At 46.6% G+C, this 25,948-nt stretch overlaps 1 protein-coding gene across 13 annotated transcripts; it reads left to right on the forward strand.

Annotated features, from left to right (window-relative positions):
* Nucleotides 1-1,228: 1,228 nt before the first annotated feature.
* Nucleotides 1,229-25,948, forward strand: PABIR2 (PABIR family member 2). Of its 13 annotated transcripts, none has more exons than XM_045288356.1 (11): nt 1,229-1,388; nt 3,506-3,596; nt 8,886-8,957; nt 9,229-9,272; nt 9,361-9,415; nt 9,649-9,750; nt 10,021-10,106; nt 10,896-10,960; nt 14,508-14,604; nt 21,348-21,366; nt 24,046-25,948. In XM_045288356.1, exons 1-11 carry the CDS (start codon nt 1,291-1,293, stop codon nt 24,193-24,195), a joined length of 879 nt encoding a protein of 292 aa, XP_045144291.1. In that variant the 5' UTR covers nt 1,229-1,290; the 3' UTR covers nt 24,196-25,948. The 13 variants fall into 13 exon arrangements, with proteins under 13 accessions (XP_045144291.1, XP_045144292.1, XP_045144293.1 ...); XM_045288357.1 differs by having other exon boundaries at nt 10,899-10,960; XM_045288358.1 differs by having other exon boundaries at nt 3,506-3,584.

Here is a 25,948-nt window from a genome sequence, read left to right on the forward strand (position 1 = left end):
CCACACACCCCCAGTGACGCCACTGTTAGGATCAGCCATCAAGTTACAGAGGTCATAGCCTTCAGACTGGGACCGAAATCCGTGGAAATCCCGTGTTTAGAATTCTCTTCAACATTACGCCAAACTCTCCCGAAAAAACGCCGCAGCAGTTCTCCAACCTATTGGCTCTTTTTGAAATCAAGCGCCATGGTGCCCGGGCCAATGCAGTGGAGGAGGGCGTCGTGTCCCCTGGAAACGCCCCGCCCCTTTGTGGGGAAAGTCTGCGAGGGGCGGGAGGGGGCGGAGCGCGCACGCACGCTCCATGACTATGAGCCCCCATTGGAGCTGCCCCGCGCGCATGCGCAGAAACTGATGGGTACCGGGACACTGGAGAGCCGCGGCTCCGCCAAGGCTCCTTTTCCCGAAGCGTAAAAGGAGACAGCGGCAGGTTGTAGCTTTCGATCTTGGCTCCCACGAGTTGCTCGGGGTCACTAGAAACCAAGACCAGAAGAGGAAGCCCTGCGGTGGCTAAGGGACCGAGCCCCCACCGATCTTCCAGGCGGAAGGGTGGAGGGAAGGGAGAAGCACATATCCCACTGAGGAGCGCAGGGACCGGGACCTGGAGCATGGGGAGCAGAACCTGCTCCCAGAGCATGGGGCGCTGGAGGCGCCCAGACTGCCAGCTCCTCGGTGCCAGTGCAGCCCGGGCAGCCACGGCGTGTGATGCCGGGCCCCGATTGAGGTCCACGGCCAGCAATGTAGCAGCATGACTTTTGCCAATGCCTAGTTTTCTCCTCCTCCGCTCTATTCCTGCTCTTCCTCACTCCTCTTCCCCACACCTAAACCTTTCTTTTTCTGCCCCCTTGTCCTCCTTCCTTGCCACCCCTCCCCTTCTGCCCTTTTCCATCGTTCTTGTCTGCCCTCCCGCTTTTCTATCTGCCCCTTTCCCCTCTCTCATCCTCTTTTCTCTACCCTATGGTCTTCCCGCCATACCTCTCCACCCTCCATCCTCCGTCTCCCTCTCTTTTCTGCTCAGTCCTCTTCCTTCTGTCTGCGTCCACCACCGCCCCCCTCTCCATCCTGCCTTCCTCATCTTCCTCCTCCATCCCTCCGCCTCCTTCCGAGACTTTTCTCCGCCCCCCGCCCCCGCGCCTCCGCCCCTTAGCCCCCGCCCCCAGCTGCCCGTCCCCAGCCGCTCAGTCCAGCACTAGGAGTCTTGGGAGTCCAGAGCATAGCACCAGGGGCTGAGCACTGTCCGCTCTGCCTGCCTGCCTGCCTGCCTGTCTGCCTGCCTGCCTACGAGTACCGGACATGGCTCAGGAGAAAATGGAGCTGGACTTTGAGCCTGATACATCCGAGGGGGTCACCCTGAGGAGATCCAACAGCGCACCCCTGATCTCTGGGCTCAGGTGGGCAAGGCTGATGAGGATGGAGTAAGGGGTTGGCGGGGCGGGTGGGGGTGTGGGGGGGCTTGGCCCTGACAAGCAGCTTAAATGAGAGTTGGAGCTCGTTTGGGGTCTCCAAACCGAGGAGGTGGGGACGAGTTTGCTTCTCAGTGCCTTAGGATCCCAAGGTAGAGAGTGAAAGTGTGACTAAACCCTGGGAGAGGGTGAGAAGGGACCCTCTGTCTGTGGCTCTGTCCTTCCTATCTAAAGGAACTCGCTCCAGGCAGCTTCTGGCTCTTCTGACAGGTTGCTTGCCCTGCCTAATTGACAGCACCCAGCGTCAGACTGAAGCCCCTGGAACTGGGCTTGCAACTTGACACCTGTCCCCAAGAGCTGCTATTTCTAAGCTGGGTTGAGGATCCCAGGCTTTAAAAGGGGTTTAATCAATCACTGTTTCTCTAATAATGTGCCCGGAAAGGGTGTATTTTTATCATAGGAAATGATTTGGGTTCATCCTCTTGTTTTCAGACTCTGAAATGCCCTGCAATGCCACAAAACTAGTGAATTTTTTTTTTTAATAAATACAGCTTAGCTAGCTCTGTACGAATGCGGGCTTTGGAAAATGAGGGAAATAATCGACCCTTGAGTTTGAGTGGCAGGGTCTAGTGAATGAGTCACTAGACGGGTCTATTTTAGGGCAGCCTCTTGTGATTATTAAGGTTAGGTGGGCGCTCCTCCTGAGTCTCCGGCATTTTCATTTATAAAAGTAGACAATTCATCATACGGAAAGGGCCAGCTTGGGAGACCCTGTAGAAATGGAATTAGCCCCCAGAAGGGGGGTGGGGTGCCAATGGAATTAGCCCAAACCATATTAATCCAGTGCAGGCAAGGAAAACAGCAGCCTTGGAGTATTGAACTGATGAGAAAATCTGTGTGTGTGTGTGTGTGTGTGTGTGTGTGTGTGTGTGTGTGTGTGTGTGATGGTGAGGGGAGGCAGATTTACTCTTTTCTTTTATTAATGACTATTTTGAAACTGAGGGAATAATTAAGGGACTTTTTTCTTCCTAAGGCTACATTTATTTTTATTAGTAGAAGAATAAACTGGTCTTTGGGGTGGTCTTTTTTCAGTCGGGTCTGAAAGAGCAGTCCTTAGGCACTTGGGTGATCTTGTTGACCCGCATTTAGGCAACCCTAAGAATATGCTTCTTTTTTTTTTAATGATGAATGATGATTTAAATCATTACTGGACAATAGTATGCTGGCTAGGCCAGGCCTCAGGCCAATCTTCTCACTTGCTCCCATCCTGAAGGAATCACTTAACCTTTCCGAGTCTCAGTTTTCTCATCTGAAAATCAGGTGGGCTGAGTTCAGCAATTCCAAGGGGCTCAGAAGGCCAGCCCAGTCCAGTCCAGTCGTGCTCAATCCAGTTCTGCCCTGCGAAGCCGCTGTGTTGGTAAAATGGCCGCGGCATTCTGCTAGGCTCTGAAGAGTCAGTATACAAAAATGAGCACAGGTTCTGATGTTTCTTTAATAAAGAGGGGTAAATTATGGAAGCGGTCTTAAGAAGTATCTGGTCTCCCCCTGTGCTATTTGGGTGGAAAGATGGCGGTAGGTTGGTGGGGCCTGGGAAATGGTCATTGGAGGAGAGCAAAGAAAGGCTTTGTGAGATGATAGCAGGAAATGGGAAGGCAGCAAGGGCAGAGGGCACATACTAACAAAGCCTCAGGTCCAACAATGGCCCTCCAGGTAGAGCAATGATGGGGCAAAGGTGACGGATGTGCTGATAGGGGTCTCACGTCACCAGGCACACAGAAAAAGATAGGATTTGTGAGTCTTGCGGGGTAAACAGATGAGGCTTCCCTGGTCTGGTGAGACCTGGTTGGGTGGGGTGGGGTAGGGGTGAGCACTCACCAGCTAGCTGGAGGCAACCACTCTAGAGCTCCACCCCCACACCTCTCCCTGCCCTACTTCCCCCTGCCCCCAGGAGAGGAGTATCTTGGCAAACCTGTCATCCATAGCACCCCAGGTAGGGAGCCAGGGATGAGCAGGGTGAGGAGTTTATGAGAATCGATGTGAACCCCAACTGCCAGAAACCCGCCATGTCTTCTAGATCCTTTAACAATTGAACTTTGGTTTCTCAGTGACTTTTCACAGGCCTTTCAGCCTTACACGTTTCGAACTCGGAGGAATAGTACGACGATTATGAGCCGCAGCAACTTGGTAAGTAGGGAAGTAAGTATCTCGGGGATCTGGGCCAGAGAGAGGTCTTCTGGCCATTCCTTTTTGGAAGAGTATGTGCTGCAGAGACTTGTCCCCCCACCCTCCCCAAAGGAGGAAAGATGAACGGTCTTTCACACAGTGGCCATTATTAGTTTTGGGTGCAAAAAAAGTGACCTCGCTAAGCTTTTAGGGGCGGGGTGGGGGGGGAGGGTTGTTGTGGAACTTTGTGGCTTTCTCTAAGGCCTTTTTCATTGCTCTTGGTCATTCCTTGCCCCGTGGTCCTGAGGTAGCTGAGAACTGTGGTCGTTATTTGACCTAGGCTGCAGAACAAAAACACCCCCTCCACAGTGGCAGGGGCTTTCTTCCTGACTCATCTGCTGGGTGTTGCTGTGAAGGCAGTCCCCTCTCAGGGCTTCTCAGGGTCTCTCCTCTCGAGGTGAGTTGTTGATCTCAACTGTATTACGCAGCCCAGGCTGCCAGGAATCACCTTATTCACTGGTGGGGTTGGAAATGATAAGAAAGTTTAAACCTCTGTGGTTCATGGCAACAGGGCTTGCTTACCCCATCGCTCCAGTTGTCTCGGAAAAACTCTCATTCACCGCCATGGAGTCCATGCTGAGTCAGAGTGACCCCCTGTGGGTTTCTGAGACTGTCACTATTCATGGGAGTAGAAAGCCCAGTTTTTCAAAAAAGGTGGTTTCGAACTGCCGACCATGTGGATTGCAGCCCTATGAGTAACCACTATGCCACCAGGGCTCCAATTGTATGGAAGCCCTCTGAAATGTCAGCTACACCAAGCTCTCCATGGCTAGATGAGATTCCACCACAGTCCCGGCACAGGAAGCACAAGAGCCCCTCTGACCTCTGCATCTTCTAAAATGTCTGCATGTTTATACTAAGCTTCCAGCCCCCCAGCAGTGCATGCGAAGTAGCCAATCAGAAGAGGTCCTTTGATGTCCAGTGATACTGATACCTGAAAGCAAAGGAGGAGGAGCTGAATACTGGGGCCACTTAATATGAGAATGAATGGCCGGCTAATAGGCTCAAGGGTGTGGCTGGTGTCAAACCCACTGCCTGGAGTCCAAGCCTGGAGCCTCCGGAGCAGAGTGCCCCAGAGTGTTGCCAAGGCTGTTGGCCTTCAGGAAGCTGACTGCCACAGAGCTGACTCCCTTGGAGCAGGGAGTGGATTTGAACCGCTGTTGGGTCAGCAGCTGAGCATCAACACTGCACCATTAGGGGCGCCTGTCCCCAACATAACAAACTTCGAAGCAAACTCACTGCCATTCTGACTTACAGTGACCCCGAGAGCAGGGTAGAACGGCCTCCGTGGGTTTCTGAAGCGGTAACTCTCTGAGGGTAGCATGTCTTATCATTCTTTCTCCTGCAGGGCGGTGGTGGGTTCAAACTGCTGACTTTGCAGTTAGCAGCCCAAAGCAGAACCACCATGCCACCAGGGCTCCTCCTCATCCGTATACAACAGTATAATGATTATCTGGTCTTAAGGAGACCTAGGTCATTAAGCTCGCCTTAGGTGACTACACTGCCTACAGGTGTGTGATATCTCGCACATTGCAGAGTACTCTCCCTTCTAAGTAGTTGGGCTTAAGTGTTAGTTTCCCATCTAAAAGCAGCAGCCAAAGCAGCCAGTCTAAAGAGTTCTGCCACATCTGTGAAAGAAGTCTCTAAGCATCATCCAGTTAGATTCCTGTTATCAATAGCATCTAGAGGAAGGTAACAATCAATTTGCCTTTCTACACTCCACTTCCTACTTGGTGAGTGCAGAAGATGCCTATCAGCTCTCGGCCCGCCCATCTCTCTGGGCTCCAGTACAAATGCACACCTGGTGTGCTGCAGGTACCACAGGAATTCCATGCGCAGGATGAGCCCTTAGGCGAGCCTTCGGTTGCTCTCCTTCTCCAATGGAGCTTTCTGACCCTGCGGAACTCCATTGAATGCTCCCCTCTCCTCTGGGACGTCTTCCACAGCACCCTCCAGGGACAGACATCTATTATCTGTGTTGGAGGCCCTGGGAGGGGCACACAGTCATGCCCTCATCTGCTAACAGACAGGTTGGTGGTTCGGCCCTCTCCAGTTCTACTCTGCACACACGGGGGTACCATGAGTCAGAAACGATGGTCCAGCCACTCATGAGGATGGTCACTGGGATGGGCATGGAGAAGACATGGGCACCAGCTGATTTGATGTGGGGGCAGGGAGCACGTCGACTCGGTGTGATGGAAATGTTCTTTCTTGGGGTCCCGGGGATGGGTTTTCCTTTATGCAGGGCAGAAATCAGAAGACACTGGCCATTTGAAGGGAAAGGAGGCATTTGTGGGGAGCAAGTGGGAATGGGGCTCACAGGACCACTGGCTCCACGCTCTTGGCCAGAACAATAGCTCAATCTTTTTTTCTTTCTTTTTTAGTTGTCATGGCCAGCTTCCTGTCTCTCACCAGACTGCCCTTAATACTCCCTCCTCAGAGAAGGCAGGTGCCTCCTGGCTTCCTTCTCCTTAAGGTGGCCTTGCCTGTGCACCTGGTGCTTTCCTATTAGATGTCTCCTGACACTCCTGTCACTGGCTGGGCTCTGTCTCTCACCTCCCCTCTACCTTGGGACTTTACCGCCTCTGTTCCTTCCCTCTTCTTTGCCCAGCTCACACATCTCACGTGCAGGAAGCAGCGCACTCCTTCCCCCTTTCAAATTCTGCTCTGGGAGGTTTTCCACAGCATCCTCTTCCGCTCTCAACTCCAGCTCCTTGTCTCCCGATTTCTGATCAGCTGGACCCCAGCTTTGGAAACCTCGCTACTCCTACTACAACTCTGCAAAAGATTGCCCATAGGCCCATCTGATTGCCAGTGGCAGGGGCTTTGTTTCTTATCCCGCATGAGCTCTTTGCTCTACTTAGCACCTCCTCAAGCCCTTGGGTGCTCCCTCAGCCGACCCACTCCTGGTAGCACACACAGCTTCTTGGCTAGGTGTCCCTCTCTGGTCTGTTGTCTAGCATTGACCAATTGAATATCAGGTGGATAGTGAATCTAGATTCGCTCATTTTTCTCTTTCCTCAGATTTTGGCAGTTCTTTGGCTGGCCTGCTTCTTTGGGGTTCCTTTTGCTCTCTTATCAGCCTGCACATCCATGCCCTTCTCCCCCAGCCTCCCATTCCACAGCTTTCCCTGCCCTGTTGACTTGCCCAGTGACTCAGCGCTCTCCAAGTGATCCTATTCACAGTTCACCAGGAAACATACATTACTTTCCAAATGGAGAACAAAAAGAGGGAGGAGAAGACTTTTTACAAGGACTTTAATGGTAGTTTCCCTTTTCAAAGCCAAGGAGAGAAAAAATCAAGAGGGGTATTGAAGGGAGGGATAGCTTTGGAGGAAAAATAATATTTGAGTGGATTATTAACTATACATTTACTATATATACTATATTGAATTACATTTGACCGAAAATAATTTGTAGCCATTAAGGACCATTTTATATTATTAAAATTATATTTTTATACTAAAACTTTAAAAATGGAATTGTAACTCTTATAACAGTGTCATCTTAGTATAGACTTATTTGGCCTGCATTAGGGAACAAATTGTGTTTGCCTTTGGCCAAGTTAGAACCCTGTGAGATCTGGTGATAAGGAGTGTGCCTTACATTGTGTGCTCAGATTTGGATTTTTTCTGATGGTGCATAATTGGATCGCTTCCACAAAAACTATTTTTAAAAAGTGACCTAAGACATAGGTTCACGACCATTTAGCCTATACTCCCTTTTCAACACCCCCCCCCCCAAATCTTAGCACTGCCTCCCCATTGCCAGCAATTAAAATGGTTTGTCCTACAGCCCATCATCCAGGGTAAAGTGTAGGTATCTGCTTTGGCAGCCCCCCTGGATACTTTCAGCACCCCCCCCTACCCCACCCCCCGCCCCCACAGGGGGAATGGTACAACTTCCTTTGGGAAGCACTGCTCTAAGGGAAAGCCTAGTTAGTATAAAGATGCCCTTTGCCTTTGCAATGGTTATTTGTAACCATTAAGGTTTGATAAGATTTCACTAGTGAGATTTAACTAGTAATCTTCACGAGGAAGATTTTGTTTTTCTGTAGTTATAGCCTCGGAAATCCTATTGACTTGATGACAGTGAGTTTGGTGTGGGGGGTGGTGGTGGTGGTGGTGGTTTTTTACTTTTTTTTACTCTTTTGTCTTTAAGTTAGGTTTGAAGGCTCTCTTGTAACACTATAGGTTAGACTTTGGGCCACTAGATCGGCAGTTCAAATCCACTAGCTGCTCCACAGGAGCAAGATGAGGCTATCTGTTCCTTTAAAGATTTCTAATTTTAGAAACCTTATATAGGGCTGCTGTGACCTGAAATCAATGCAATGGCAGTGGGTTTGTTTGGTTTGGTTTGGGAATCTAAAGGCACTCTAAAGGTTGATCACTAATGCTATCACTATAAACTGCACTAACCAAACCAAACCCATCGATTCGGAATCGATTCTGACTCCTTGCAACCTTATATAGGGTTTCTGAGCCCGAAAATCTTTACAGGAGTAGACAGCCTCCCCTTTCTTTCACGGAGTGGCTGGTGGCTCTGAACCACTGGCCTTATAGTTCAGCACTTACCCAATAGCACCATCAGGGCTCCTTGACTTGAAATTGCGTAAGCTAAATCTCTTAACTCCACTCTGAAGGTATTGGAGTTCCCCATCATACTGAACCAATCAGCCTACCTCCCCCCCTTGGTGCATTGGTACGCCAACTGAATAAAGACCTGTGTCAGCAACTTTCCCCACACACAGCACCTTCTTTCAGACAAGGGGACCCTGGCGGCATAGTGGGCTGCAATCCACGAGGTTGGCAGTTTGAAACCAGCTGCTCCGCTGAGGAAAGACAAGGCTTTCTACTCCCATAAATAGTTACTCTCTGCGACACTCAAAAGGGGAGGAGGCACTTCTACCCTGTCCTTCCAGGTCCCTATGAGTCAGCATCAAATGTAGGCCAGTGAGTTTGGGTTTCAGACAAGTGGGGTGATGGAGATTTCCAAAGCATGGGGTCTTTTTACAGCCGTGTTCATTTGGGGACAAATGATAAAGCCAGCAGCTGCCTAGTGACAGATGTTGCTTTGAGGTTGGACACCTGCTGTACCTTCTAAAATGTTGCCTCAAGTCCATCAGAGGCCAGTGATTTTTAAAGAACCACCTTTCTAAGGAGACTAGGGGACCCTCCGGGGCATAGGTTTGGAGCCCAGTCCCGCCAGCAGACGGCCACTTTGTGACTCCAAAAATTGTCAGTGTCGACTTTTGTTTTCCAGCAGTTTTCCACCTCCCCGAACCGCACTCTGATTAGCCGCACTCTGAGTAGCCGACTGCAACAAATCAAAAGGGTAAGTTCTCCCTCCTAGCCCAGTCTGCACCTTGCCCCGCCCTCCTTCCGTCCAGATTGTCTCTTCCTCGGGAAGAGAACCCTGGCTAGCTGTCGACCCCGACAGGCCTTCTGGGTCGGCAGCCAAGCGCCAGATGTGGCCTCGGGCTGCAGCGGTGTTGGGCCTGCTGATTTGCTTTCTCTCAAATCAAGCTGAACCACCTTGCTGCTCCGCATGCCATGGCGAAACGGGTGGCTGCATAGCCGCTGTTCAGCACGTGTTCTCTTTGCAGGAAGAAGGGGTGGACGTGATGAACCAAGAGGCTGCACGTGAAAGGTGCGTGCTCCCCAGGGGTGGCTGAGATCAACCTCAGCTGGCGTGGCTGGCTTGTCAGCACTGACACCTTCCGTCTCATTGGTTTTAGGGAAGTGCAAACAGTCATGCAGATAAGCCAATCATGGGATGAGAGCTTGAGCCTGGTAAAGTTGCCCCCGTGCCTGTTTGCTTTTTATTAGCTTGCAGCCTGTGCATGGTTGGTTGGCTTCATTTTTCCCTAGGCTTCTGTGCCGTCTGGTCCCACAGGTATACCCTCGGCTTTTCCATCACTCGACTTTCGCTTTAGAAACGCAGGTGTGTGATAGTCGTTAGAGCTCTAGAATAAGAGCTGTGATGTGCTGCATGTTTGCGAGGCGATAACACTTTATGTTTACAGAGTGATAGCGATGGCGACAAGCCGGAGAAATTATATTCTCCTAAGAGAATTGATTTCACTCCAGTTTCTCCAGCACCATCTCCCACCAGAGGATTTGGAAAGGTAGGCTCATGGACAACATCGTAACCCTCTATCACACAAGGCGGGGTGTCCTTTCAAAAACACCCTCTGCCCCACACCTTACTACCTGACATGGAAAGCATCCAATGCAGTGACTTCTATGAAAATTAGTGAAACTTGGGGAGGATTTTGAAAGGGATAAATAATATATAGATCCAGAGACAGCTGAGAAACACATCGCCATACATTTCTGTAAAAAGAACCTCATGAAAACGGGAGTGATTGATTTTAATGTTAAACATTTTGTTCTAGCAATGTTTCTCACCATCTCTTCAAATGTTTGTGAGTAGCAGTGGACTGTCGCCAAGTCCCTCTTCCAGCCCAAGACGATTTTCGAGGTATGTGATCGGGGATTCTAAATGCAGTTTAAATGCCACTCATTAAGCTTGTCTCCAGGATGACATGCTGGAAGCTTTTAAACATAGGTACAACTGAAAGCATTTCTCTGGGAACACACCTATATCTGCTTCTTATAGGCAGACTTCTTGGAAACACTCAAATTCACTGCCATTGAGTGGATTCCAACTCATAACGACCCTATAGTGACCCTCGATGGACAGAGTAGAACCGCCCCTTTGGGTTTTAGAGACTGTCCATATCTATAGAAGTAAAAAGCCTTGTCTTTCTCCCGAGAAGCAGCTGGTAGTTGTGGTTAGCAGCCCAGCACGTAACCACAACGCCATCGAGGCTCCGGGATGGAGACTTAGTGTTGCTTTATATCCAGAAGGGAAACACGGGCACACACATGCACATACACGATCATTTACTCTTACTAAGGATTAGGAAATGTTTCTAAAGGTCGTATATCAGATAAGATCCGAGTGACATTTTAATAAGCGATCATTTGAAAGAACTGTGCTGGGCATTTTGTTTTGTTACAAGGAAAGGAAATCGCTTCAAGTGCCATGTGATTCCAGATTGCCATCGACCAGGTCAAATCATGGATTGGCCTTTCAGTTACTCAGCATCCAACCTTAGCATTTTCCTTGTCTCCCTTAGATGAATGTCAGATTTGGTTCTTTGTCCATTGGTCTGTGTATCTGTGCTAATTTGGTGGGCTGTGTAAGCATTGCCTGTCTCTTATCTTGGGGGCACTGTGGGTCATCCTGTTTGTTTGTTCACTTAAGCAGGCGGAGTCAAAGTCCAGTCAAGTGCATTAGGCCCAGCGTCCTTGGCCCTGTGAAGAGAAAAGGTATGCTTCACGCTTCTGCTATTGAACCCAGTCGAGCTTGAATTAAAACTAGAATTTCTGGCTGAAAATAGTTCAATGCATATTCGCCTTTTCCCTGAATGTGAATGTATGCTTTAGCAAGTCTGAATTTTGAAACTTGATTATTTGATAATGGAGCCCTGGTGGCACTGTCAGGAAAGCATTGGACTGCTAACCGCTAGGTCAACGGTTCAAACCCACCCACTGTGCCGCGGGAGAAAGATGAGACTGTCTGCTCCCATAAAGATTTCCAGCCTCAGAAATCCTATACAGGGCTGCTATGAGTCAGAATTTTTATATCTTCTTTATACCTCATACTGGTGCCCTGGTGGTATAGTGGTTACATGTTGGGCTGTGGTCCCCATGGTCAGCAGTTCAAAACCACCAGCAGCTCCTTGGGAGAAAGACTTTCTATTCTTGTAAACAGTTACAGTCTTGGAAACCCACAGGGGGTCACTGTGAATCAGCTTTGACTTTGAAGGCAAGTGAGCTTGTATATTTGTTTTTGTTTTTGTACATGTCATAACTGAATTTCACTTAAAAAACCAGATGATCAGCATATATTCCAGAAATATTCCCTCTCACTGATTTAAATATGAAATACAGAGTTGATATGTTGCAGAATGCTTCTGCCATAGCGCATAGATCAATGGCATAGTCTGCTCACGTGTACAGTGACGGTCACTGCTGGCGAGTGGATTCTGACCCAGAGTGACCACATGGGGCAGGGAAGGACTGTTCTGTACAGCTTTCCAGGATGTACATTTTTATGGAAGCAGATGGCTCACCATGAAATTACTCCTCGGCAATGAAGGACTTGCCGGATCTTCAAGGCGCTTTAGTGTTTATAAGGAGCCCTGGTGGAGCTGCCAGGTAAGCATTGCACTGCACATCCCCAGGAGGAAGAGGGGCTGCCTGCTCCCATACAGACTGCAAACCTTGCAAACCCTAGGCAGGGTCGCTAATGAGTCGGAATGGACTCGATAGCCAAGGGCTTAATTTGCTGGTGGGTCGTGTTTTTGATAAATGGTAGCAAGGTATTATTCCCTTACCTTATTTTGACCCACAGGTCATAAATACCTAAAATGAGCTCAATCAGTACTCATTATATGCTTATAGAAGGCACCTGAGAGAATCTGCTTAGGGGAGGGGACGGATTTTAAAGCAAAGCCAGTTAACACAGGTGTAGTCAGCGGCAAGCATTGGATGTCATTTTAAACAAGACTTTTAGTGATAATTTTTCAAAGACAATTCACTAAGTCAGCAGCTCTCAACCTGTGGGCCGCGACCCCTTTGGGGGTCGAACGACCCTTTCACAGGGGTCGCCCAATTCATAACAGTAGGAAAAGGACAGTGATGGAGTAGCAACGAAAATAATTTGATGGTTGGGAGGTCACCACCACATGAACTGTATTAAAGGGTTGCAGCATTAGGAAAGTGGAGAACGGTTCACTAAGTGGTTGCTTAGTGGGCCAATAAACAAGCCAGCCCTCCTAAAGTTAGGTGAATAGGTGCTTGTGGCTTTGCAGGCATATCATCATCCACATTCCAGCTGACAAGCGGATGCTTCAGAGACAAGATCCTGATGGTGGCAATATTAGTATTTAGCGAGCATGTTGTACTTTAGAAATTAAACTAGGTTTTCACCATTATACACCAGCTCAAAGAACCTTAGGAGTCAAGAACTCCAAACTCACTGCATTGAGTCGATTCCAACTTTTAGTGCCCCTATAGGACAGGGTAGAACTGTCCCTGTAAGTTTCTGAGACCGAAACTCTTTATAGGAATAGAAAGCCTCATCTGTCTCCCATGAAACACTTGGTGGTTTTGAACTGCTGACCTTGTGGTTAGGAGCTCCATCCATAACCACTGTGCCATCAGGTCTCCCTCAATGCAAATCATGCTTGACAATGAAAACGGTTGCTGTTGTTAACTGTTAGTACATCTGGCCCAGAGTAAGGTGAGAGAATTGTGATTTTGTTTCCCAGCAATCCCAAAACATACCAGCAGATGGAGAGATTCTTTGCTAAAAAGGGCTGAAGTCTCCTGTTAGGGAGGTGGAGTTGGAAGCCAGGCAGCAGATTGAGAAAGCTCCATAGTATGGCAAAAGCCATTAATAAAATGCCACCACTTCTGAATTTCAGGCTAGCTATATAGAGAAGAGAAAATTACGTTAGTGAATAATTTGGAGAGAAAAAGGTGAATGCTGCCGGGGTTCTAACTTATTCTTTTTTTTTTCACTGGGAATCTCTCTTAGCTGTTTAAGCTCAAAGTTCCAATTTCCTAATGGAGTGTAGATAGACTCCTGGCTGAAATGGTCTTGAATAGCCTATGGCAAAGGTCAGATACAAAAGCTTTAAAGCCAAGGTGTGTTCATGGTTTAACTCCAATCACAGCGTATGTTCAAAGGGACCCTTGCTTCCTCACTTAGGGTTGCCAGTGTTTGCACTCCCAGTGGTAAAATGAGAATGTTATTCCTATTGGCGCAGAGGCTTTTTGTGACCAGTTGTGAGCAAATTGGTAGGCACTGAGGTAGCCAATAAATTGCCAGTTTTGCGAATTGATTAAGAATTCCACAGGTAGGTGCTTTCAAGATTGTATTTTTCATCTTCCTCTTCACTCGGAGGTGTGAATTCAGACCCATTGCCATTGAGTCCATTGTAATTCACAGTCACCCTGCAGGACAGAGTAGTACCACCCCTGTAGGGGTCTACGGCTGTAAATCCATATGGAAGCAGAAAGCCTCCCTTTCCTCCTAAGGACCAGCTGGTGGGCTTGTGCCACTGACCTTTGGACCCAGAGCCAGGTGCTTCAAAATTCAAAAGCAACCTTTTATTTATATACTCTTTACCAGACTGTGTGTGTTGGTGTTGTTGTTTTAATCCTATTTAACTGAAACTCAGGAAATGTTTACATAGTCAAACGGCCAACAGCATTAGTCTTTGCTTGTCCTGGACATTACGTTGTATTAACTGTCGGCATCAGCGATTTGTGAATACTGTAGATGCTACTGTGGTTAGTCTTGGCTCATCTTATGTGACCCAATCCATATTCTACTATTACAGGTCATGGATAGAGCCACAGCAAACTAAAGAGGGCTTTGGGTTTTAGGGCTGGTGGCTTTTTGATCGAGGCCATGTAGTAATAATGAAGGAGCCCTGGTGGTAGAGTAGGTTACACATTGGGTTGCTAACCACAAGGTCAGCTATTCAAAACCACCAGTTCCGTGGGAGAAAGATGAGGCTTTCTACTCCCACAAGGATTTATAGTCTTGGAAACCCACAGGGACAGCTCTACCCTGGCCCCTACTGCCACTGCTGTGAGTCAGAACTGACTCAATGGCAGCGAGTTTGGCGTTTGGGGTTTACGCAATAAGATCTTTCTGAAAGCACATGGGCAAAGAGCTTTGATGTAACCGCTGGAAGAAAAATGATAAGCTTTGATTAAGTAGAGCTCAGTTGCAGTTGAGCAGCACGCCAGTATTTATTCGTGGGATGTCTTCCCATCAGCATAATCTCTCTCTGTTTAGGTGAAATGGAGACGGAGAGCCAGCCCAAGAGACTCTTCCAAGGCACTACCAACATGCTGTCCCCGGAGGCTGCCCAACTGTCTGATCTCAGCTCATGGTAAACAACTGAATACAACCAACGGGCATTAGGATAGGCTCCATTTAAAAAGAACCACATCAGCATTTAGCAGGGGTCCTCACACTTTTTCAACAGGGGGCCAGTTCACTGTCCCTCAGACCCGTGGGAGGGCCGGACTATAGTTAAAAAAAAAACTGTGAACAAATTCCTATGCACACTGCACATATCTTATTTTGAATATAAAAAAAAATGGGGCAAAAACACCGGTGGGCCGGATAAATGTCCTCAGCGGTCCGCGTGTGGCCTGCGTGCCGTAGTTTGAGGACACCTGATCTAGTGGGATCATGTAAGACCTATTCACCTTTTGATCTGTACTTGTAGAGGGGAGATCCCCATGGAGGTCTAGACACTGAAATAAAAACCAGCTACTTGGAAATTCAATAGCACTTCCTTGGGAAGTGTGTGTGTGTGTGTGTGTGTGTGTGTGTGTGTGTGTGTGTGAGTGTGTGTGTGTTTTCATTCCCCGTTTCAATAGCACTTCCTTGGGAAGTGTGTGTGTGTGTGTTCCCCGTGGAGGTGTAGACACTGCGAAATAAAAACCCAGCTACTTGTAAAGTCAATAGAACTTCCTTGGGGTGTGTATGTGTGTGTGTGTGTGTGTGTGTTCCCCGTGGAGGTGTAGACACTGCGAAATAAAAACCCAGCTACTTGTAAAGTCAATAGAACTTCCTTGGGGTGGGGGGGGGTGTATGATATCTTTGGCACCTTGCCTTTTTATTCCCAATTCCGTGGTAAGCCAGCCTCTCTCAATAGCTACTAACAAGGTGGTAGATTATCCACAGCTGGACAGGGTGAAGTAGTTTCTGGGTTGCGGTTGATGATGTACATTGATTGTAGCTGCTTTGTCTACGTTTTGTATTATGTCCTTTCACCTAGCAGAGAATACCAGCCTTCCCTAAGCATAGTATTTTCTAGATAGCATTAACTGTTATCAAATGCAGTGTTGATTCCATCACCACAGTTCTATGTTTCTAGCAGCACTTCCCAGTTCTTTTGCCTTTACACCTCCTACTTTAGGTCTCTAACTTAAAGGGCCTTCCATATTTTTAAGCTAGTTGTTACCTTTTATCCTGTAGGAGAGACATCACTTAGATCAGTGATTCTCAACCTTCCTAATGCCACTACCCTTTAATATAGTTCCTCATGTTGTGGTGACCTCACCACAATAAAATTATTTTAGTTGAATCGGGTGACCCCTGTGAAAGGGTCATTTGACCCCCAAAGGGGTCACAACCCACAGGTTGAGAGCTGCTGGCTTAGATGCTGCCATATCCGAAGGAAAGGGATGCGATCGCAGCTGTTATTTTGAAAGCCACTCACCGAGCACCCCTGTTCTAGATGCCTGTCTCCATTATTGTGTTTCCCAAGTTTTGCAGTGCGAGCCTTTTAACAGCCCACAAAGGCACTCATGTTAAAAAGAAAAAGATGACAAATCCAGCTAGACCAGAGCATGTACACGGTATAGATAAGAGCTGGAAACACAGGGAATCCAGGACAGATAAACTCCTCAGGACCAACATTGAGCGTAGCCATACCAGGAGGGGAAGGGGAAGGTAGGAGGAGAAAGGGGGAACCGATCGCAATGATCTACATATAACCCCCTCCCAGGGGGGTGGACAACAGACAAGGGGGTGAAGGGAGACATTGGACAGTGCAAGACATGAAAAAATAATAATAATTTATAAATTATCAAGGGCTCATGAGGGAGAGAGGGAGGGAAAAAGAAATGAGGAGCTGATACCAAAGGCTCAAGTAGAAAGCAAATGTTTTCAAAATGATGATGGCAACAAATGTACAGATGTGCTTGACACAATGGATGGATGGATGAATTATGATAAGAGTTGTATGAGCCCCCAATAAAATGATTTTTTAAAAAAGAATGAATGAAAAAGATGGCATCCTGTAAAGGAAAGGTATGTGTTAGTCACTTATGCAGGAGGGGTAAGGACTGGCAATTACTTCCCAAATCACTAATTTATTGTTTTATGTCAAAGAATCTATACTTCACAGTTACAGCCTTGGAACCTCACAGGGGCTGCTGTACCTGGCCCTATAGGGTCGCTATGAGTTGAAATCCGCTCTATGGCAGAGAGATTTTTTGGAGTCTGTAGTTGATCAGGAGTCACGAGTTAGTCCAATTTAGTAAGTGCCTTAGCCAGTACACGTTCTAACCTGGGCAGGAGCAGGTGCCTTTGAGATTGCTCTTACTATTTTCAGGCCCACGAGTTCTTTGGCCTCTCATCTGTGTCTGCCCTCGGTTGCCCAGTGTGCTAATTTGGGGACAGTGCTTTTCCACGTTTGTAGATGAGTGCTGAGAGACACTTCTGAAACTTGTCAAGAGGACTAGTGGATGAAACCGAATCCCTAGTTGAAACTGCAGGTCATGTTCATCTTAAACGCATGCAACTATAAATAGGTTTGCTTACCCAGTTACTGACCAAGCCTCCAAGTCAGGCCAAAGACACGAGAGCATTTTGCCAATATCCTAGAGGGTGAGCTGAGTTTTCTTTTTAGATTGTCTTAGGCTGATGGTCCCAGGATGCCAAAAGACAGGGCCAAGTGCAAAAGCGAGAAAGGAAAGTGAAAGTAACAGTATTTACCAAAGGTCCTCCTCTCCCCTTGTGCAGACAGGACTTCTGTTTCCCTGCCCAGTGAGACCTCGGCTGCCTGTGACAATGGCTATGGTGAGACTTATGTCTCTGATTCCACTACTCACATTGCCCGCAGCCCTCGGTCTGGCTCTAAGAACTCTAGGAGCATTGCCATCGGTGATGGAGGACTTGGGTAAATTACAGCTGATGGAGGACTTGCTGTATTACAGCTGCTCTAGAGGACTAACCAGCCAAGATCCAGCTCAAATAATGTGAAATAGAGTTATTTTTCTCACTTCATTCACTGCCATAGTGTCAGCGCTGACTCATAGTGACCCCCTGTGGGTTTCCAAGACTGTAATTGTTTACGGGAGTAGAAAGCCCAGTTTTTTCTCCAGAGGAGCCGGTGGTTTTGAACTGTCGACCATTCGGATTGCAGCCCAATGCATAGCCACTACACTACCAGGGCTCCTTTTTTTCCTCATTTACCATTTTCTAATGGAAAGTTCTCAACCTATACAAAGTTAAAAGAGTAGCATAATGAACTCCCTTGTCCCCATTACCCTACCCGCCTCCCACAGCTCTCAGAACACAGCCAGTCAGTGTGATCTAGTTTGGTCTCCTCCTCCTCCTCTAGAGAATTTCCAAGCAAATCACAGACCCAGAAGTACTAGAAAGCATTCTAGTATTTTCCTAAATGAAATATTTCTCCCGAGGAGCACTAGTACTGGTCAGATGAAGTTAGTGGGTATTAGGTCTGGATGTTTTTAATCCCATATTTATGTAATCAGTCTTTGAGAACCTATCGTCTTCTCTATGTGGCTTTGCTTAAAAAAAGTTTTGAATACCATATGTATTCATGTATAAGCCGCTTTTTTTTCAGCACGTTTTTAATGCAGTCTTTGTGGTAAAATTAGGTGCCTTGCCTGATATTCGGGTCGGCTTATACTCGAGTATATACGGCATCTTCCATTGTATTGGTAGATTTTAGTCTTTTTAAAGGCTAGCCATGTTTGAAATTCTTAGCAGATAGGTTTTATCATGAGCAAAGCTACTTGGAGTCCTGGGAGTCATCGTGTAAAATGTCAGATACCCATTGTCTTCGAGTGAGTCTGCCTGATAGCCACCCTCCAGGACAGAGTAGAACTCCCCACCCCACAGGATTTTCAAAGCTGCAGAAGCAGACTGCCACATCTTTGACCTGCACAGCAGCTGGTGGGGTCAAACCACCGACCTTTAGGTGGTTTCGACTATAAATAGACTTCAGAATAGGAGAAAATATTTTATAACCGTATATCTGGTAAGGATTGACTATCCAGCATATATATAAATAATTCCTATACCTCAGAAACAGCAAAACAAACAACCCAATTAAGACACAGCCAAAGGATTGATTAGAAATTGCTCCAAAAAAGATATGATATGCACATAACCACAAACACACGGAAAGATGCTCAGGGCCATTAATTCCTGGGGAAAGCTAACCAAACCCCCAGTGAGAATGGTGATTGGAGAAAGCAGAATTCTCATTCATCTCCAGTGGGACTGTAAAATGGTACAACCACTGTGGGAAATAGGTTGGCAGTTCCTCCCAAAATTAAACAGAATCACCATCTGAGCCAGCAATCCACTCCTAGGCAGGTGCCCAAAAGAATTGCAGGCAGGTACCCAAACAAATACTTGTACATAAATATGCATAGCATCACGATTGCTCCAAGGTTAAAACCACCTAAGTGTTCAGCAGCAGATAACTGGATAAACAAAATGGGGTGTGTATATTACCATGGAATATTATTCAGCCGTGAGGAGAACTAGAATTCTGATACTCACTTCCACATGGACAGTCCTTCAATATCGAGATTCAGTGAAGAAAGTTCGATACAAAAGGCTCAGTATTATATGATCCTGCTTGTGTGAAATAATCTAGAACGGGCAAATGCTTAGAGGCCCAATTTTATTACTGATGCCCAGGCCCTTGGGGCAGTCCGTTGGAGACAAGTTAGTGGTAAAGGGATGTTGAATTTCTGTTTGGGGCAACAAGAAACACTTGGAAATCGATGATGGTGGTGGTTGCCCAACATAGTGGATGTAATTAATGAGATACACTCATAGACCCTGAAAATGGCGAGTTGTTATAACATAGACTTTTACCACAATAGAAGCATATAAAATTATTATTCAGAATTCTCAAAACGGAGCTGTCAAGAGAAATTTGTGAATATAAATTCCAAGTGATGTGTTTTGTGAGTGTGTAGCCTCTGTGCTACACAGGTCATTAAAGCTTAAAACTGCACAAAGACTTGGGACACCGTGGGCACTAATAATGGCTGAGATCTCATGTCTACAATGAAGAGATTAAGATGACATCTTTCTTTTATTCAAAATTAGGCCCTGGCTTTTGCAGGAACCCCCTCCCCCCTTCTTGACTCTTGAATACACTTCCATTGGTTCTGCATCCATATTCTTGGAACTAGGGTCAGCAACAGGAACCAGCTGCCTTCTAGTTTTGATTGCCAAGGACATCCGGCTGCTCAATAGGAAACTCAGGAAGCAGTTTTTACCCTCCCTCTGAATGTGCAGAGAAAGAGTTAGATCATCAGTAGATGCGTTTTCAACTTTTAAATAGTTATAGTCTGTTTTCTGCCCCAAAGAAGAAGAGACAGGGGTTTAACCTTTAACATTTCCGTACTAGGTAATCATCCTTTAAACCATCAAACTAGGCTAGGTTCATGAAAATGTCTGGTTAAAGGCTTACCAAGTTCTGAATCTAAACTGCAGCAGAGACTCAGTGTAAGCGATTTTCTTTCATTCTGTTAATGAACACAATGATACAGGCCAATATGTAAGAGTGGAGAAGAAATTCATGAAACGACATGAACTTAAATGTTGAGGCTCTTAGTTGTTGTTTCCCCCTAGTGTCCTCAGTCACTTTTCCATTAGCTTATTTCTCTTAAGGTGACCCACGCCAGATTTCATTGCACGGAGCAGGTTTTTGAAAGGATACAGGATTCACCTAAGCAAAGAGGACTGCTTGCAAATGGAATCTTTTAACTCGCGTTGGTCAGAATAAGAAGGCCTTTATTAACCTCCAATGATCTACTTGATGGCCAAGCTTTAATCCAAGCAGAGATCGTGGCCTGCCGAGGCCCAGGCAGTATGTGATTTAGGAAAGAAAGTCATTTACATATTAGTCTAGGAAAAACACAGTGGGAGGACAAAGCACACATGTTCCAATGTCTTAAGGAAATCTGTGCCACGTGCTTTCAGTAGGTGGAGTAATTTAGATTTTCAACCCATTCTACCATTTGGTTGGGTGGGGTTGGTGACGGTGGTGATGGAATCAAAGCTGGTGCAAATTTTCCAAACTTATTAAAGTGGTGTTATTAATTTGACAACAGTGCACGCATGCAGTGTGATTACTGTGGAATATAACCAGCTCCCGTTTTACTTTTCTGAAGCCTGTCTGTATTCTGTCTCCACCTTAAACACACACACACACACACACACACACACACACACACACACACACGACCAACAGGGAATTAGGAAGAAAAGACTTTTGGAAGAAAAATTGAAAAGTGGAAGTCGGGCTGGGAGGGGGGGAAGATGTTTCATCAAGGGGCCCAGAAACTTCCTTATATGCCATAGGTTACTTGAGACTGGAAATAAACTCACTTGGGAATTCATAAAAATGGCAACATTCAAGATGGTGAACTCAAGCATGTTAGACCAGGATGGGCTTCAGTAAAGGAGCTAATGAGACCAGACTGGAAATCCAAAGAGTCCTTGCCACCAAGGTGATTCTGACCCATAGTGACCGCACAGAATAGAGGACAACTGCGCTATGGACTTTTGAGACTGTCACTCTTTGCAGGAGGAGAAAGCATTGCCTTTCTCCCTCAGAGTGGCCGATGATTCCGAACTCCTGATCTCACAGCCCAACACGTAACCACTATGCCTCCAGAGTTCCTCAAACTGGAATTGGAAGCCCTCTTTCCTTACTCATAATGCCTTCTCTACTTCTGTGTGTGTGCTTTTCCAAAAAGAACAAACTTACCTGTACCAATCCTAAAACTTCTTTCTCTTTCTCTCCTTCTCCCCTTCCCCCTCCCCCTGCCCTCTGTACTCCAGCCACACTTGCCTGCTTGCGGTGCCTAGAGCTCTCTTTACTTCCTCCTGCACCTTGCTGAGTTCATTAATGCCTGCGCATCTTCAGCATGGGGCTCAAAGAAGGATTTCTGTCCCTGTTCGTCCATGTGACACCCTCTCATTAGCCCCATTTAACTTTGTAATGTATTTATTAGCATGATGATGCCCTAAATGCCTGCCTTTTGTTATGCACTGGTAATGTAGTGAGGGCAATGTGTAATGTCTAGCAGGGTTTCTGCACTTAGCAGACACAATAAATATTAGAAAAAGCGAATCAATGCAAAATGTTGAACAAAGTTTAAAGATTATAGGCAGGTTATAGATTGCTTAGTAAGAGTCACAGCAGCTTGATGCTAAATCATGAAGCCAGGTGTTGAGGGAGGCCTGATTGATTGCTGGGAGCTAAGTTATCCCGGGGCTGGGATACACAAGGGAGGAGAGGGTTTCAAAAGTTCATGGGAATTTTAAATGAAATGAGAATGGAGTTTTCCCCTCGACTTTTTGAAGCTCCTATGAGTGTGTGTGTGTGTGTGTGTGTGTGTGTGTGTGTGTGTGTGTGTATCTTGCAGCCCAGATCAAGAGTTTTAGTGCTCACAAGGGAGGGGAGGGAGAGAGGAAAAAAAAGAGGAGCTGATACCAAGGGCTCAAACAGAAAGTAAATGTTTAGAAAATAGTGATGCCAGCATATGTACAAATATGCTTGATGCAATTGATGTATGGATTGCTGTAAGAGCTGAAAGAGCCCCCAGTAAAGTGATCTTAAAAAGTGTTAGTGGAAGAATAGAAGCAGAAGCTGCTGGTACTTGCCAGCATTACAAAGGCTGTGGAAGATGAGGCATGGGGATTGTGGTAGCCCTGGTGGTGTAGTGGTTACTCCTTGGGCTCTGATCACATCGTAAGCAGTACAAAACCACCAGCAGCATCGAGGGAGAAAGATTGGGGTTTGTACTCCCGTAAACCGCTACAGTCTCAGAAACCCACAGGGGGGTCACTATGAGTCAGCATTGATGGCAGCGAGTTTAGAAGTTTAACTGGATAGTAGCTGTAGAAATCAAAGAAGGGAAACTTTCAGAGAGAGAGAGAGAGAGAGGAGGGGCCTTTGGGATCTGAAGGGTCAAGAAAAGGAGAGCTCAAAGAAATTCATGTAATTTCGAGGGGGACCCAAAAAAAGCCTTTTGGTAGTTGGGACGTGGCAAAATCTAGGTCAGTTGAATGACTGGTGTCAAGTGTGGGGAGTCTGAAGCATTACTACAGACTACTTCCGACGACAGTCTGAGGTACCCCAAGAAGTAGCCGTTCCAAGACTCGAAGTTTGGCAAGAAGGTAAGAAGCAAGAAACCCAAAAGTTAGAAATCTCTTGAGCTCCAGGGTGTGTCCAGAACAGCAAGGAATGGTACTGGGCCATTCAGGCACCTCCTGGATGGCACGCGACTCTTACAGAAAGTCTTATTTTAAATATCCCTGATGTTGGTTTTTGGGTTTTTTTAAAAAATCATTTCGCAGTTGTCTATCTAAATGCAGCTCATTGTATAGTTCATTGCTGTTGCTTGGATGGTTTTTTATTATTTACAAATGCCCTATTGATTTTATGAGTTCTCGAAACTGTGTCATTGCATGTAATGATTACCCTGATAGATGCATTTGCTTATAATTCTTTTTGCTTTGTCCTCAGTTCAAATGTTTTGGATGGCAGTAGTAGCAGCAGTGGCTTGTCCTCACACTCCCTGGCTAAAGGCAGCACTCCCGCAGAGTCTCCAGTAGCATGCGCCAATCCACGCTCCGCGTTCATCTCGGTGGATAATCTCTCACCCAAGTGACTTACCCATTTCTGAGTCAGCGCTTTAACTGCTATTTCCTATAGAAAGCATTTAGTAAGGAATGCAGAGAACTTTGATCCGAAATGAGGATTAAAGTTTTACAGCTTTAAAACCACTCGGCCGGATGCCACAATTTCTGGGCATCTCTTTCTTCTCTAAAATCCAATTTTGCAAGTGTATTGCCCTTCTAATGCCTGTTTCCGCTGATCTCCTTTTGGGTTTAGTGACTTAAATCTCCCGTGTTCATTTTGATTGCTTGGATTCTATCTCTCTAATTTTTTCCTTCTCGGAGCCTCACGGGCCCTATTTTTAGAGTCTATAAGTTTAAGGAGAAATAAATACTGACATGTAATTTCGATTATGAGTCTTTTCTCTCAACAATGTGATGACAGATAGAGTTGATCAGAAATTCTCTTGCTTGAGAGATGTATGTGTTTGTCCTCTGTTGACAACATGCTTTCAAATCTTTCTATTTCACAATAAAAGAAGACTCGCGCTGGATGCTAGTAGATTTGGGGGGTTTGATTTTTCTGTTTGTCTTGATTTTTGTTTAGTTTTGCTCTCTGTTTCTGCATCAGCTTCAAATACATCGTTTTGTTTCCCTTTCCCGTTTGAGCTGCTTGCTCATTTGCTGTTTCCCACAGAATGGAAGAAACGCACAGTTGCTTCTGTTACTGTTCACGCTGCTTCTGCGCTGTTGGGAATGTCTGATGTTAGCGTTGAGGATGTCTGTCTCGGGACATGCAGGCTGCCTGCTTGAGTTGATGGAGCTGCTGTGACTTAGCTACCCTCATTGCTGTTGTTTTCCCCCTCACCCCAACATCTTGCCCTAAGGAATATATAAATATTGTTGATATTTCTAGGTGGTGTTATCAAGGAGAAGAAATCCCTGCCTTGACCAGATGTGTGGAGCACCTCCAAATGAACGAATAATGTTATTGGCACACAGACCACCGTGTAGAACGGCCTACACGGAGCTGGCGTGTGTCTCAGATGGTGTCCTGAGGCGCTAGGTGCCTTGGGGTGCCCGGTTATGCTGTAAGGGGTGTGTCGCATAAGGTCGGGGGAGAGGGGGGCTTTCTGTGTGTAGCTGCCACATTCCCGTTTTTCTTGCTGCTGTTTCGATTACCTTAGTCCTTGGCTCTGTTGGGTTCATCCTGCGCTGCTCAGTGAGGCTCTGCCACCCGAATGGGAAACTAGTCCTTGCTCACACAGCCTGACAGGGCAGTGTGGGATCTTGCAGGACTCTCTGAAGACCTGAACGATTCAATGTTTTACGCAGTCACCTTTTAACAAGTGATTTGAGCGATCCAACAAGGAGCCCTGGGGAGCATAGCTTTTCCAGCAACCCAGCTGCCAACCAACAGGTCGGCGGTTGGGCGCTCCCCAGATGCTCCAGGGGAGAAAGTCATGGCTGTCGGCTTTCTTTGAGAGGTGTACAGCCTGGGGACCCCGGTGGGACAGTTCTACTCCGCCCTGCAGGGTGGCCATGAGCCCGGATCAACTGGATAGCAGCAGGTAGGGGGCTTGGGTTTGAAGTCTGAATGGTGTACAGAACAGGAAGCTTGAGGCAGCATCAGTTATTGAAGTCTTAAAGAAAGCAAAAACATGACTGAGCGATTTCAAAACCTGGACTGTACCTCACTGCTAATTATTGTCTGATCACTGTATAAAAATATCTGTGGCAATGGATTTGTTTTTCCCATGTGGTCAGCCATCATCGCTGTACAATCTGTCTTGGGCTAGGCTCATCATCTATTCTTTAATGACTGTAAGAAACAACAGCCACTGCATTTGTGTCTTTTGAAGGCAAAGCTCATGGAACTGGGCCTGGTAACGTCGTATGGCCTGAAGGGAGACATAGTCTCTTTAGTTAGCAGAGAGGCTCGCTTGGCCTTTGGGCGTTCCCTTATAGCATCATGTGTGTTGGTGGTTGGTTTTGTTTGCCAAGTGGCAGTAACCGCCATAGTGGCCGTGAATGGCTATCTTTCTTGGTTTGCTTTGACCTGTCCTTTAAAGCCAATCAAAATGTGTAGACAGCATTATGAAACTTGTCTCCTGTGTGCCATATTCACGAACATGTACTTGGATGGCATTCTGGGTATTCTATTTAAGAACCGTGGTCAGCTGTTTTCTGCCGAGAAGCAGAGATGGTGTCTTCTGGGCGGCTGTGTCCCTGCCTTCACTCTACTGTCTCCTTTGCCTCGAACGGACCCTTTGGGCCATCCTTTTGGGGCCTCTACTGCAGGCCTCTTAATGACCTGTGAAATGTCACGATCATTGACATTCTTTTTGCAGTTGTCATTCAATGGTGGGATCAAATTGGGGCAGGAAAACGCGACTCTTGGGGATGGGGCAGTGAGAACTAGGAAGGAAATGGATTGACTTCACTGTTCAAACCACGGTTCATTTGGATTGTTTAAATTGATGAGCAGGTTCCATTTGTGCAGATGAGCCCCGCTGACAGCACCCCTTTATTTTTATAAAAAGTCCAATATTTGAAAAGTGGCCGTTGTTGTAAAGTTGAATTCTTCTTTCCTATTCTACGTTTGTACTACGTGTTTCCAGCTTCTATTTGAAAACAAGTACAAGAGCTGATACGTTTAAATCCTGTAGATAAGTATTTTTTGCTTGACTGCCTTATTTAACACCCTCGCATCTCATGGTAACTGCTTTTGGGATAATAAAAATAATAATAGGATGTTTTGTGAAATGCTGACCTGTGTATATCTTAGACTGAAATTTAATAAAGTGTGTTCGTACGCA

The sequence above is a fragment of the Echinops telfairi genome, unplaced genomic scaffold, assembly GCF_000313985.2.
Source record: "Echinops telfairi isolate 266 unplaced genomic scaffold, ASM31398v2 ScPeMD7_20;HRSCAF=75, whole genome shotgun sequence".
NCBI lineage: Eukaryota > Metazoa > Chordata > Mammalia > Afrosoricida > Tenrecidae > Echinops > Echinops telfairi.

Coding starts and splice junctions, on each gene's coding strand:
- PABIR2 (XM_045288356.1), top strand. CDS start 1,291: ATGGCTCAGGAGAAAATGGAGCTGGACTTTGAGCCTGATACATCCGAG. Junction 9,416..9,648: donor GGGATGAGAGCTTGAGCCTG/GTAAAGTTGCCC, acceptor TTATGTTTACAG/AGTGATAGCGATGGCGACAA. Junction 10,961..14,507: donor TGGCCCTGTGAAGAGAAAAG/GTATGCTTCACG, acceptor CTCTCTGTTTAG/GTGAAATGGAGACGGAGAGC.